The 13,099-nt window shown below is 39.0% G+C and overlaps 1 protein-coding gene across 2 annotated transcripts in view; it reads left to right on the top strand.

Annotated features, from left to right (window-relative positions):
* The window catches only part of NIPAL2 (NIPA like domain containing 2), a 71,998-nt gene that overhangs the window by 20,937 nt on the left and 37,962 nt on the right, over window positions 1-13,099 (top strand). For both annotated transcript variants that reach the window (XM_081258762.1, XM_081258761.1), the window contains exon 3: window positions 704-875. In XM_081258762.1, coding sequence (XP_081114888.1) covers window positions 704-875 — 172 coding nt within the window. The remainder of the gene's footprint in view (window positions 1-703; window positions 876-13,099) is intronic.

The raw sequence follows: 13,099 nt of genomic DNA, 5'->3' as shown, positions 1-13,099 counted from the left end.
ACATTTTCTTATGGTACTTTTATTATTTTCTAAATAACTTCTGAATTTTTTTAAAAATTTTAAAGAAAAGATTTTAAAGTAATCTAGAATTGTACATACTTCTTAAGGAAGTAAGTTCAGTTATCATAAAATCAATAGGAAAATAGAGCTTTATTTAATGGCCAGTTTTTCAGGAATTCATACATTTCCAATACAAAGAAATACTCAAACCAGATATAAATGAGTTCCCCCATCCCTCTGCTACCAGAGCTTTCTGCCCTGTTATGTTTATTGTGGTAGCAACTTTGACTCATAGATTTGAATCCCTTTTCCAAAGGTGTTTCTTTAGTAACTTATTATCTTTATTTCAGCATTTGAATTTTTCTTACAATCTAAAAGAAGTATTTTGGTGTGGTGGACTAAAAAGTCACTTAACTCCTTAACACACACTCTGTCTTTAGATAGTAACAATGATATTTACTTCACAGAGTTGTTATGAGAATTAAGCAATATGTGAGAAGGCCCTTTAAACTATAAAATGCTATAGCAGTATGATTCACTTCTGTTAATATGCTTGGAACAAACAGAAAACCATAATAATTGCTCTATAATAATCTGCAAATAAATTTAAAAGCCATGAAGCAATTTTATAGGACCAAAAATTTCAAGGCAAGTTTTGGTTGGGTGGAAATATTTTCTTATTTACATCGTGATGTACTTCCAGAAATATTCGCATCTTCAGTTGGCGCACCAAGAACACCCAAGGCCGTACTTCAAGAGCGTGCTGTGGTGGGGTGGCGGCGTACTGATGGCTGTGGGAGAGACAGGAAACTTTGCAGCCTATGGATTTGCCCCCATTACTCTCATTGCTCCATTAGGCTGTATGTCTGTTACAGGTGAGCCATTTTTCTGTGTTTTGACAAATAGAAATTTTAAGAGATCAAAATAGTTGGCAAAAAAAAATACAACTTAAACAACACACGCACAAAAGAAAAAAGTCGTTTCCTGTTTTCTTAGCATGTTAACTTGGAACAATTATACTACCAATTTCAGTTATTCATTGTCATGGTGCCACACTAACCACAAAGAACCTTGCATTTTATAGCTGTAACATCTATGTTTAAAAGCCTGATTCCCAGTGTCTGAGTCTTAATAAATGAAATTAACAGTAGCAGAAAATGTTATACCATGCTTTTTAATCAATAATGAATTATCTTAAAGCATTTGTAATAAAAAGTTATGTTTAATTCATATGCTAAACTGACATTACACGTAGTTAGAGTCCTTGATACCTGATCCATAGTTTAGCATCTCTTTTACATTAAGAATTAGAAATAAAAACAAACAAATGGGACCTAATGAAACTTTAAAGCTTTTGCACAACAAAGGAACCATAAACAAGACGAAAAGACAATCCTCATAATGGGAGAAACTATTTGCAAATGAAGCAACAGACAAAGGAAAAATCTCCAAAATATACAAGCAGCTCATGCAGCTCAATATCAAAAAAACAAACAACCCAATCCAAAAATGGGCAGAAGACCTAAATAGACATTTCTCCAAAGAAGATATACAGATGGCCAACAAACACATGAAAGGATGCTCAACATCACTAATTATTAGAGAAATGCAAATCAAAACTACAATGAGGTATCACCTCACACCGGTCAGAATGGCCATCATCAAAAAAATCTACAAACAATAAATGCTGGAAAGGGTGTGGCGAAAAGGGAACCTTCTTGCACTGTTGGTGGGAATGGAAATTGATACAGCCACTCTGGAGAACACTATGGAGATTCCTTAAAAAACTAAAAATAGAACTACCATATGGCCCAGCCATCCCACTACTGGGCATATACCCTGAGAAAACCATAACTCAAGAAGAGTCACGTACCACAATGTTCATTGTAGCACTATTTACAATAGCCAGGACATGGAAGCAACCTAAGTGTCCATCGACAGATGAATGGATAAAGAAGATGTGGCACATATATGGAATGGAATATTACTCATCTATAAAAAGAAACAAAATTGAGTTATTTGTAGTGAGGTGGATGGACCTAGAGTCTGTCATACAGAGTGAAGTAAGTCAGAAAGAGACAGACAAATACCGTATGCTAACACATATATATGGAATCTAGAAAAAAAAAAGGTTCTGAGAAACCTAGGGGTAGGACAGGAATAAAGATGCAGACATAGAGAATAGACTTAAGGACACGGAGAGGGGGAAGGGTAAGCTGGGACGAAGTGAGAGAGTGGCATGGGCATATATAAACTACCAAATGTAAAATAGGTAGTTAGTGGGAAGCAGCCGCATAGCACAGGGAAATCAGCTCGGTGCTTTGTGACCACCTAGAGGGGTGGGATAGGGAGGGGGGGAGGGAGGGAGACGCAAGAGGGAAGAGATATGAGGATATATGTATATGTATAACTGATTCACTTTGTGATAAAGCAGAAACAAACACAACAATGTAAAGCAATTATACTCCAATAAAGATGTTAAGAAAAAGAGAATTCGATATTGGTTATTCTACGTTACTATAAGAATGTGTAATTTTAGGGCTTCCCTGGTGGTGCAGTGGTTAAGGATCTGCCTGCCAATGCAGGGGACACGGGTTCGATCCCTGGTCCGGGAAGATCCCACATGCCATGGAGCAGCTAAGCCTGTGCGCCACAACTACTAAGCCTGCGCTCTAGAGCCTGCGAGCCACAACAACTTGGGCCCGCGTGCCACAACTACTGAAGCCCGTGCGCCTGGAGCCTGTGCTCCGCAACAAGAGAAGCCCGCGCACCACAAAGAAGAGTAGCCTCTGCTTGCTGCAACTGGAGAAAGCTTGCGCACAGCAACAAAGACCCAACAAAGCCAAAACTTAAAAAAAAGAAAAAAGCAAATAAATAAATTTAAAAAAAGAAAGAATGTGTAATTTTACAGTAATGTCACAATTATCCTACTTTCAAAATTTATGACTTACTAAATACATTTAGAAAAGAAAATATGAGATGTTGGTAAAGACTAAAAAAAAAAGCAAAAATTACTGCTAAAAAAGAGAACAAATTCTCTTAAGCCATGTTAAAATCAATAAAATCTTTTGAGTTTCACCCTTTATCTGCTGCTATGGAAACAGCATGTTTCTAAGTTTCTGTGAATTTGGAATCTTCATTGACATAGAAACAAGTTGATGGCTATTGTCTGGTAGCAACTAGATCAAGCATAATGTGCACCCACATATCCCAGTTGTAATATTTCTCCTAAAAATTATATGATAGCCTTTAAAAAAAAGCATAGTTTAAACTGAAATAATGTATACTCAAAGAGAATTTTATTTCATTTTGAAAGTAGTTTCTCCTTCTTAATAATTTAAAATATCTTATTGTTCAGTTAAAATCACCCTACTCTGAATAGGCACACAATTTATGTAATCATTTGACTTTTTTTTCTTTTTTTTTTCATTTGACATTTTTAACATTCAGGTAAAATCAGCAATTTGAGGATATCTTATCTTCTATTTACTACCGCACATACTGCATACATGGACATTCTGGATATTTTTTTCTTCTCAAAATTTGAGAAATAATAGATAAAAGGTATTGTTACATTGTCACCTTGGGACCTCTACAGGCCCCAATTGTTCTGAAAATGTTGTATTATTTTTCACAGTGAGTATCTGTTTAGAGCTGATCTTTCGTTTCTTTTCTTATTCTGCTTCATGCTCAGTTTCCATGCAATATCCAAAGACAAAAGTGTCCGTGCAGATCAAACAGATGCCTGGGGCGGGAGGGCTGAGTGTGTGAGCCATTTTACTGAAGTTCTCCATTTATCTCTAGTCCCCCAGTCCTGGGAAAACTTTTTTTCTGGGAATGAGAAGAAAAGAGCCATTCCAACTAACACAAAGAAAGGGGGATGTGCTATATTTATTATAAAGATCAGCGATCTCACAGAAATGAAGTATTAGCCAGACCTCTTGGGACCTGAAGTGAGAATTCGGAAATTGCCAGAGATGAAGGGCCAGCCTTGATACTCCTCACAGACCTTCAGTGAAGACGCCTGTGAAGCTGTTCATTTTGGCATGACTTGCTCGAAACTCTCATTAATAACGGGAAGTTTTAAGTTTAACCACCTTCCCCTTGGACAGTGACCTGTCCTCCCCAAACTCCCTGAGGGGAGGGAGCAGTCCACCCACCTTCAAACTTGGAGATGGGCTTTTCTCAATGCTACAGATCATTTTTCTTTGTCTGCTCCTAGCCTGGATTAATGTTTCAACTTTAGAACATTTTTAGCAACCTCCCTCTCTGCCCATTTAAAATGATTCCAAGAAGTAAACTTATAGCCTCAAACACAAATTGTTTCCTGCTTTACAATCTTTGCAAACAGTAATATATGCTCATACATAATATTCTCACAGCACTCTTGCACTGAATTTAGGTCACTGTGCAATGCTGTGGGTGGGTGAGGGATGCTGGTGATTGAGAATTTTCCCCAGAACAACCCCCTACCACTTTTATAATTCTTTATAAAGATTCTAGAAACTCTAGAAAACTTGAAGCAAAAGGGACAGTATTTTTTAATAAATACATTATCTTATGGCTATGTCTACAGATGAGGGAGAAGCGTGTCTACACTTTACTGAGCTAGAAATTTTATTTTCCCTATTACTTCTTGGGAGCTTCAAGAAAGAAATCAAACCTTTCTTTGAATTTTTTTTTTTTTTAAAGATAATGTCTGTTGCAGTGTTGCATGAGAGATTGCATATTCTTTCCTGGCTTTCAAATTTTGAAAAGGAAAAAAAATAAGAAAGGAAGAAAACTGAAGTCCAGAACAGTTTTTTAAAAGTTTTAGCTCTTAAGTCTGAGTTAAGGAACTTTCTTCCATTTTCCTCATTCTCCTTGGGCAGCCTGATTCATACCAACACACTGTGTTCCTTTTCTCCTCTCCAGAAGTAAGGATAAATTGTGTGAGTCACCATCTCACTACGTCCAGGCTGCTAATATTGTCAGTCCCACTGTTTTGTCTTACATAATCAAAATTCCTCCTCCCTTTGTACACTTCAGTGGAACAGATTTTTTTTTTTGTCTTTTTTTTTTTTTTTTTTTTTTAGGACTAACACTACAGTAAGCACCGTGGATATTTCAGTTCGCACTCTACCCACGTTCCTGCCTTGAACCATCTCCCTTTCTATTCTTCCTTTCCCTCTGTCTGTGTGGCCTGCTGCTCTACACTGACACGCTTACCAGGAGACAGCATTTCTCAAGCACTAGTTTTACTGATGGTCTCATAGGTGTTCTAAGAAACAAAGAATTCTGTAAGCAAACAGGTTTCCGCAATATTGGATTTAAAATGTGACACAGGTTTTGTTAGTGGAGGACTTCTTGAGGCCCTGGGATGGGCCCAGGCATGCTGTCAGCCTTTCAGAGGCAGATGCAGTAAGCCAGCTTTCCCAAACCTATTGTCCACAAGGTGCCTTTATAAGAAGTATCTCAAGGGACAACAGTTTTGCAGAAAACCCTTTAGAGTTCTTCAAGCAATGCTCACAAGCAGTCACAGCATCCTAGAGACTCAAACAGGGTAGATAACTGGCTGGTGCCTGCAGTTGGGGGTGGATAATGGGGAGTGATCCTGGTGTATAGGCAGATCTGAATTCCCAAGCCTGGGTCCAGCTTTTGGAGCAAGAGGATCAGAGCCCTTGTATCCTTGTATCACCTTATACTTTTACGCTCTTTTTCTCACTGAAGGGCTTCCTCAGTGAATAATAGGACAAAAGCTTATTCTGACTAAAATGCCGGTTATATGCTGGCAGTATGATTAATTCTAGATGTTGACTTGTGTTTGTTTTTCCATTAATTAAGAAAGCTTAAGGGATGGTTTTTCAATTTCGTCTAAAGCCTCGGCTGGATACTCTTCTACAGGGCAGTAGAATGGTGAAGAGTGCAAGCTCTAAGACCACACTGCCAGCCTTCAGATCTCAGTTCTGCCCCTGGAAAGCTCTGCGACCTTGGGCAAGTTATTTAAATGGGTATATGCCTCAGCTCCCTAATCTGTGAAGTGGGGAAAAAAATAGTTCTTACCTCAGAAGTTGTCATGGGGAAGAATTGAGTAAACACAAACACTTAAGAACGGTGTAGGATACATAGTGCAGTGTTGGATACATAGTGCAGTGACAACTAGCCATTGTCACTGTGATTTATAATCATTATTAAAAAGAAACGAAGTACTTTATTCTTTTTTTGAATTTATTTATTTTTGGCTGCATTGGGTCTTCGTTGCTGCGCGAAGGCTTTCTCTAGTTGCGGCGAACGGGGGCTACCCTTTGTTGCGGTGCACGGGCTTCTCATTGCAATGGCTTCTCTTCTTGGGGAGCTCGGGTTCTAGGCGCGCGGCCTTCAGAAGTTGTGGCTCATGGGCTCTAGAGCGCAGGCTCAGTAGTTGTGGCACACGGGCTTAGTTGCTCTGCAGCATGTAGGATCTTCCTGGGCCAGGGCTCGAACCCGTGTGCCCTGCATTGGCAGGCGGATTCTTAACCACTGCGCCACCAGGGAAGTCCAGTACTTTATTCTTTATAACGGAGTTTACTTCCATGCCCCTGAAGGTAGCTGGTGGTTAAATTATCGAAAATGGATGAACCACTTCAAGAAATGCTTTTTATTGTTCTTATCCATGCAGTAATTAATTCTCAGGGAGCAGAAATGTAGGCTCTTCACAGCTCATTTGTTCAGCCATTAAGCAGCATTTACCCTTTGACTTCTCCACATATTCCCCACCAAAACGTGTTGGAAAATACCAAACTTCCAAATAACCTACCAATACCAAATACATTTAAAAAACAGACACAGAAATTTGTCCAAGGAAAAGCATAGCAGTCTGAGACATGCGTGCAACTTTCTGTCTTCTTGCTCTGGCTTCAAAGCACTTTTGTTCACTTGCTAATTAACTTCAGAGAGGCTTTCAGGTCTAACTGCAATTTGAGAAAGTGTTTTCTGAGAAACTAGTTATTATACCAGAAATCCAATAAAAAGAAATAAGTTGGGTATTCTGAGGAGTTTGTAATAAAATTTTAAACTACTGCTAATCTTTCCTGTCCCGCTTCCCCAGGAGGCCTTTCTGGGCTTCTACACTAAATTAAACAGGCTTATTCTCCGCTCCCTAAGCACCCTACACGGGCCCTCTGCTCAGCTATTTGGTGCCTTTTTGTGAATTAGAAAAAGGCATCCTTTCTCCTGATACTCTATTTCTGTCTGTCTGTCTGCAAATTATCGTAATACAATAATTTCATTAGAGCAGGACACTCTGGTGCCATCTGTCAGAAAATTGTCCTGAGAACTATACAAGTCACCAAGATCTGACATGTGGGTGATACCCCCTCAGGTGTAGTGTATTTGTGCAGTGCACAACCTGCTCAACTGCATGTAGCAGTCTTGATCCTATACTTCCCCTTTGGCAACTCTCATCATGTTCACAATGACATATTTAATGCATTCTGGCCATTCAGCTGAGACCCAGGAGACTGGTGACTGTGTGTGCCTGCTGTCTGCTCTTTCCAGGAGAGCATGGTGCAGGAAACCACACAATACAGCCTCACAGAATTGGTTTGAGTTTGAATTTTGATAAAATGAGGATTCGGCATTCTAGGATGCTCTGTTCTAGGATGCTGGACGAGAAGGGTTCTGTTCTGTTCTAGGGTGTTGTTTAAAAGATTTCAATTCCCAATGAAGCACAATGGCTAAACATTTCATTGAAAAGAACTTGTGAATACTCACTCCTGTAAATATTTAAAGGTTTATAAACTTGTCCTTTGGGGGGTTGAGTTATATTATTTGTGTATCTACAAAGCATGACTTTACATTTAATGTTTTCATTTTTCTGTTCTGGGGACATCACTGTGATCTGTGCTATGCGTCAACATTGAGATGATTAAAAATAATAAAGTTATCAACAATCCAAAGAGTTGAAGCCACAAAAAATTAAAAGAGGTTCGTGGTAGACCTTTGTCAGCATAAAACTGACTTGGCTAGGGGCGGCAAAGGAATGGGATATTTAGGGAGATTATTGCAGGGGCAGGGAGGGTGGGAGAAATAAAACATAATAGAGGACTTCCCTGGTGGCACAGTGGTTAAGATCTGTCTGCCAATGCAGGGCACATGGGTTCAAGCCCTGGTCCGGGAAGATCCCACATGCCGCAGAGCAGCTAAGCCCATGAGCCACAACTACTGAGCCCATGTGCCACAAGTACTGAAGCCCGCGTGCCTAGAGCCCATGCTCCACAACAAGAGAAGCCACGGCAATGAGAAGCCCATGCACCGCAACGAAGAGCAGCCCCTGCTCACCGCAACTAGAGAAAGCCCGTGCAGCAACAAAGATCCAACACAGTCAAAAATAAATAAATAAATTTATAAACAAAACAAAAAAAATGTGATGGACATTTTTCAGTTCTATACCTCTGAGTATATTGATTTAACGTAATTAGAAAAGAGTTCAGAGAATATATCACCTTTTTCCAAGTTAAATTCAGGCAACAGTTTAGAAATAGTTAAAGATAAGAAACTAATATTGAATGAGCATCCACCTTGCCAGGTACTGTATGAAACATACAACCTTGTTATTTTACCTAATTACTGCTCAGATGAATAGAAGTGAGTAATAAGTAGGTTAAATTTGAGATGAATTATATGAGATCAATCACTTGGAATTTTATATGGAATGATAAAATTAATAGCAGTGAAGGTCTCCTTGGCCCTGGAATACTTTCCTAAGAGAAGTAGTCACCCTGTGACTGGGCTAATTTGAATTAAGGCTGGAAAGCTGACTGCACTGTGAGAATGAGGCAGATGACTGGTAAGTCTTTTCCATCTCTCATTTTCCCTAACATGCTGGCTTTTGCTCAAATTGAAATTCATGATGTGGAATATACATTGTTTCGTGTATTTCTGTGTGCCATTATAAAGCTGTAAGCTGAAATGTGTCTGTATTCCATTAAATGATGGTCATAGCACAGCCAGAAAGCCCTGGTGAGGCCTTTTGGAATTCCAGAGAAGTCATCTCAAGCAGAAACTTTGGTCTCCAAGATTTTTATTAGAAACAAATGAAAGAAAACATAAACAGGCCAATGAGCAAGTGACCTGTAGTGTTCCACAAACCTCGATGCTGTGGATTCTCTCAGTCCTTTAGCCCCCTGTGCTTGATGCCAGCCTGGATGAAGTCACTGGAGCTCTAAACCTCACGGGCTGCCTGTGATAGTGGCACTTTACATGGACGTTTATTTTAATGTTGGAAATATGCAGAAAATATCCCTTTTCTCAGTGGCTTGCTGGGTTGTCTGCCTTAGCACATTTGTCTCAAAACCAGCCTAAATAAGATGTGTGAAATAAATCTCTGAAGTTCTCATTTTGTGTCTGCTCATGCACTCTCAGCTGAAAGCATTCCTAAAACCTAAAAAACTTTATTTGAAACATCTTTTCCACCCATCCTTATTTTTGGAGAACGCCACAGAGTATTTCTAAAGAAATTGCTAATGATGATGTAATGCACTATTACATTTATAATACAGAGTTAATCCTGTCAGTGACAGTATTTTTACTTTTTTGGACTCCTTTCAATTTAATCACTAATGTACGTCAAGAAAAATGTAGAAAAGAAAAGATTGGGCTTCGCTGGTGGCACAGTGGTTAAGAATCCGCCGGCCAGTGCAGGGGATACAGGTTCGAGCCCTGGTCCGGGAAGATCCCACATGCTGCAGAGCAACTAAGCCCATGCTCCACAACTACGGAGCCTGCGCTCTAGAGCCCACGAGCCACAACTACTGAAGCCCGTACACCTAGAGCCCGTGCTCCACAACAAGGAGAAGCCACTGCAATGAGAAGCCCGCACACCACAACGAAGAGTAGGCCCCGCTTGCTGCAACTAGAGAAAACAAGGAAGACCCAACGCAGCCGAAAGTAAAAAAATAAATAAATTTATTTTTTAAAAAAGATTATTGTTCTTAATCCAGGTAAATTTCCTCATCTGAAATTATGCACTTTACCTACAATTTCATTACCTTCAATAAATGACAATAGCAATTTTTTCCCTTTTTTAAAATTGAGGTATAGTTAATTTACAATGTTGTGTTAATTTCAAGTGTACAGCAAAGAGATTTAGTTATATATATATAATATATACGTATTTTTTTCAGACTCTTTTCCATTATAGGTTATTACAAGATATTGAGTATAGTTCCCTGTGCTATACAGTAGGTCCTTGTTGTTTACCTGTTTTATATATAGTAGTGTGTACATGTTAATCCCAAACTCCTAATTCATCTCTTCTACCCCCTGCCCCCTGCTATTCCTTTGTTTGTTTTCTATGTCTGTGAATCTATTTCTGTTTTATAAATAATTTCATTTGTATCATTTGTTTTAGATTCCACAGATAAGTGATAACATACAATATTTGTCTTTCTGTTTCTGATTTACTTCACTTAATTTGATAATCTCTAGGTCCATCCATGTTGCTGCAAATGGCATTATTTCATTCTTTCTATGGCTGAGTAATATTCCATTGTATATATATACCACATCTTCTGTATCCATTCATCTGTTGATGGACATTTAGGTTGCTTCCACATCTTGTCTATTGTGAATAGTGCTGCTATGAACATGGGTGTACACGTATCTCTTTGAATTATAGTTTCGTCTGGAAGTATGCCCAGGAGTGGGATTGCTGGATCACATGGCAACTCTATTTTTAGTTTTTAAGGAACCTCCATACTGTTCTCCGTAGTGGCTGTACCAATTTACATTCCCATCAACAGTGTAGGAAGGTAGGAGGCTTCCTTTTTCTCCACACCCTCTAGCTATTTTTTAATTAACATGAATTACTGGACACTTTCATTCCTGCCAATATGGATGGTAGGACAACTTTTCTCTCTATAAAGAAACATTTTTCAAAGTGTCACATCCTCAGATTTTCAAATCCTAATTCCGTGGAATTCACTGTAATTGACATACTTTTCCCCTCCAATTCTACAACTAACGGGGAACGGTCATTTTGGAGAAGTCAGTACCTCAAAACGGCTAGAGTTGATTGAGCCCGTGAGCACACTCAGCGTGTCCATGTGCTTGAAGCTTGATTGTGACTGACATGAAAGTGCTTTTGTGGTTTGCTTTTCAGCAGTACAATAAAGTTGCCATTATAAGTGGTCAGAAACCACAAGCCAGATATTTACATGTGAGTATCTGTTTGTAGTATTATTATATAAATATGTTCTTTTCATGTCATGGGTTCTTTTTTTTATAAAAGAGTGCTTTCTTTCCTACTTTGTCTTCTACTTTCCTATATTATAAACATATACCCTACTTTCTCTTCAGATCATAGAGGTTAAACAATAAATTGAATATTCAGGCAGGAAAATTGATGAAATTTTCATTTGCGGACTAGATCAGAGTTTACAAACTGGTGGCCTGTAGACCAGATCTGGCCACTGTTGTGTTTTGTTTGGCTCAAAGAATGTATTTTAAAAATACAAATTAATTTCCCATGTTTAAAAATTGGATAGTGATACACAAAAACTGGATTTTTGTCTTAAAGTATCAGATTTGGTAACACTGGACTTGCAGTTGGCTAGGGCTGAATTCTGGCTGCCGCCTTTCAATGATCTTGTGCACGCCAAGTCACCATGGCTCCACAGCCCCTCATCGCTACAGCCCACCACCCTCATTATTCTTTCTTCTTTAGAGGATTACCTAACTGGCCCCTGGAGGCATTTGAGTTTCAAAGGTTTTTTTCTTTCCAGCTTTATCAGATAAGAGTATCATATCCATAATCACATTTAAGTAAAGTGTAATTGATTTTTTAAACTTTGGATTAAATTTGTCTTTTTAGAAGTGGTCATAAAAGGGTAAAAAATGGAGGGAAGTAAATAAATGTGAACAAAATCATTTAAAAATAGCCATACCATAACACATTTAAATAGTTACTGAAGTCTCTTCTGTGCTCTTAAACCTTTAATAAAAAAAAATTATTATTTGGGGAGAAAGGGAATTTAAGTAAAATGTGCACATATATCTTAATGTTGAAAATTGAAAAAAGGAATGCCAATTTACCTGTTATTCTACAGACACAAAAATCTAAACTCACATGTAAAAGTCTACCCTTGAGTTTAATTGCTAACATATAGAAAGTTGATGCTTAACTTCTGGTTTACTAATCCCCATTAGTAGCTATTACAGAAGATAATCTAAATCAAGTTTGTACATCCTATCTGAATTCTCATATGCCAACTCTTGACCACATTAAGGTAAGTAACTCTTCCATAATTACAGCCAGCTCTTGTGATGTCAGAGTGGAGGTGAATGAAGAACAAACTAAGGTTTATTCCTACGTAGATCAGGAAGCATTAGGGAGCTCAACATCAGGGCACATGTCTACCCTTGGGACTGGCACCTCCCCCATGCCTGAACCTCGTTCAGCTGAAGCCACGGGGATCTTGCTAGGCCTCTATCTGTTTTCATCTAGAAATCCGAATCAGAATGCCCAAGTGTAAGTTTCCTTGTATCAACCTTGACAGGAAATCGTCTCCATTCTGGTTGTTAAACCAAGTGACATTTAATGGCTGAAAAGAGTATAGATGACTCACCAGTAGGAGTCCATTATAATTGTTGTTGAGATTCTCCTGACCATAAAGTATTATGATGAAGGCCAAGTGACTACCTTAATACACTGCCCCATGGACGTACTCTTTTGAACCAAAGAAAATACTAGAAGAAACTTTTCTGTCCTTTCCTCTTACAGTAGTATTCCTACAATATTTTTTAATTGATCATTTCTTTCTTTTTTTATATTTATTTATTTACTTTCTTTTGTGGGGGGCAGGCTGCATCAGGTCTAGTTGCGGCATGCGGGGTCTTCATTGAGGCATGTGGGATCTTTCATCGCGGCTCGGGCTCTTTGTTGTGGTGCACAGGCTTCTATCTAGTTGTGGCGCACGGGCACCAGCGTGCGTGGGCTTTGTAGTTTGCGGCACACCGGCTCTCTAGTTGAGGCGCGCGGGCTCAGTAGTTCTGGCGCGCGGGCTTAGTTGCCCCATGGCATGTGGGATCTTAGTTACCCAACCAGGGATCGAACCTGCGTCCCCTGCATTGGAAGGCGGGT

The sequence above is a fragment of the Mesoplodon bidens genome (genome assembly GCF_964165515.1).
Source record: "Mesoplodon bidens genome assembly, chromosome: 16".
NCBI classification, from domain to species: domain Eukaryota; kingdom Metazoa; phylum Chordata; class Mammalia; order Artiodactyla; family Ziphiidae; genus Mesoplodon; species Mesoplodon bidens.
The sequence above is the reverse complement of the archived record's forward strand: the minus strand, read 5'-3'. Positions and strand labels throughout refer to the sequence as shown.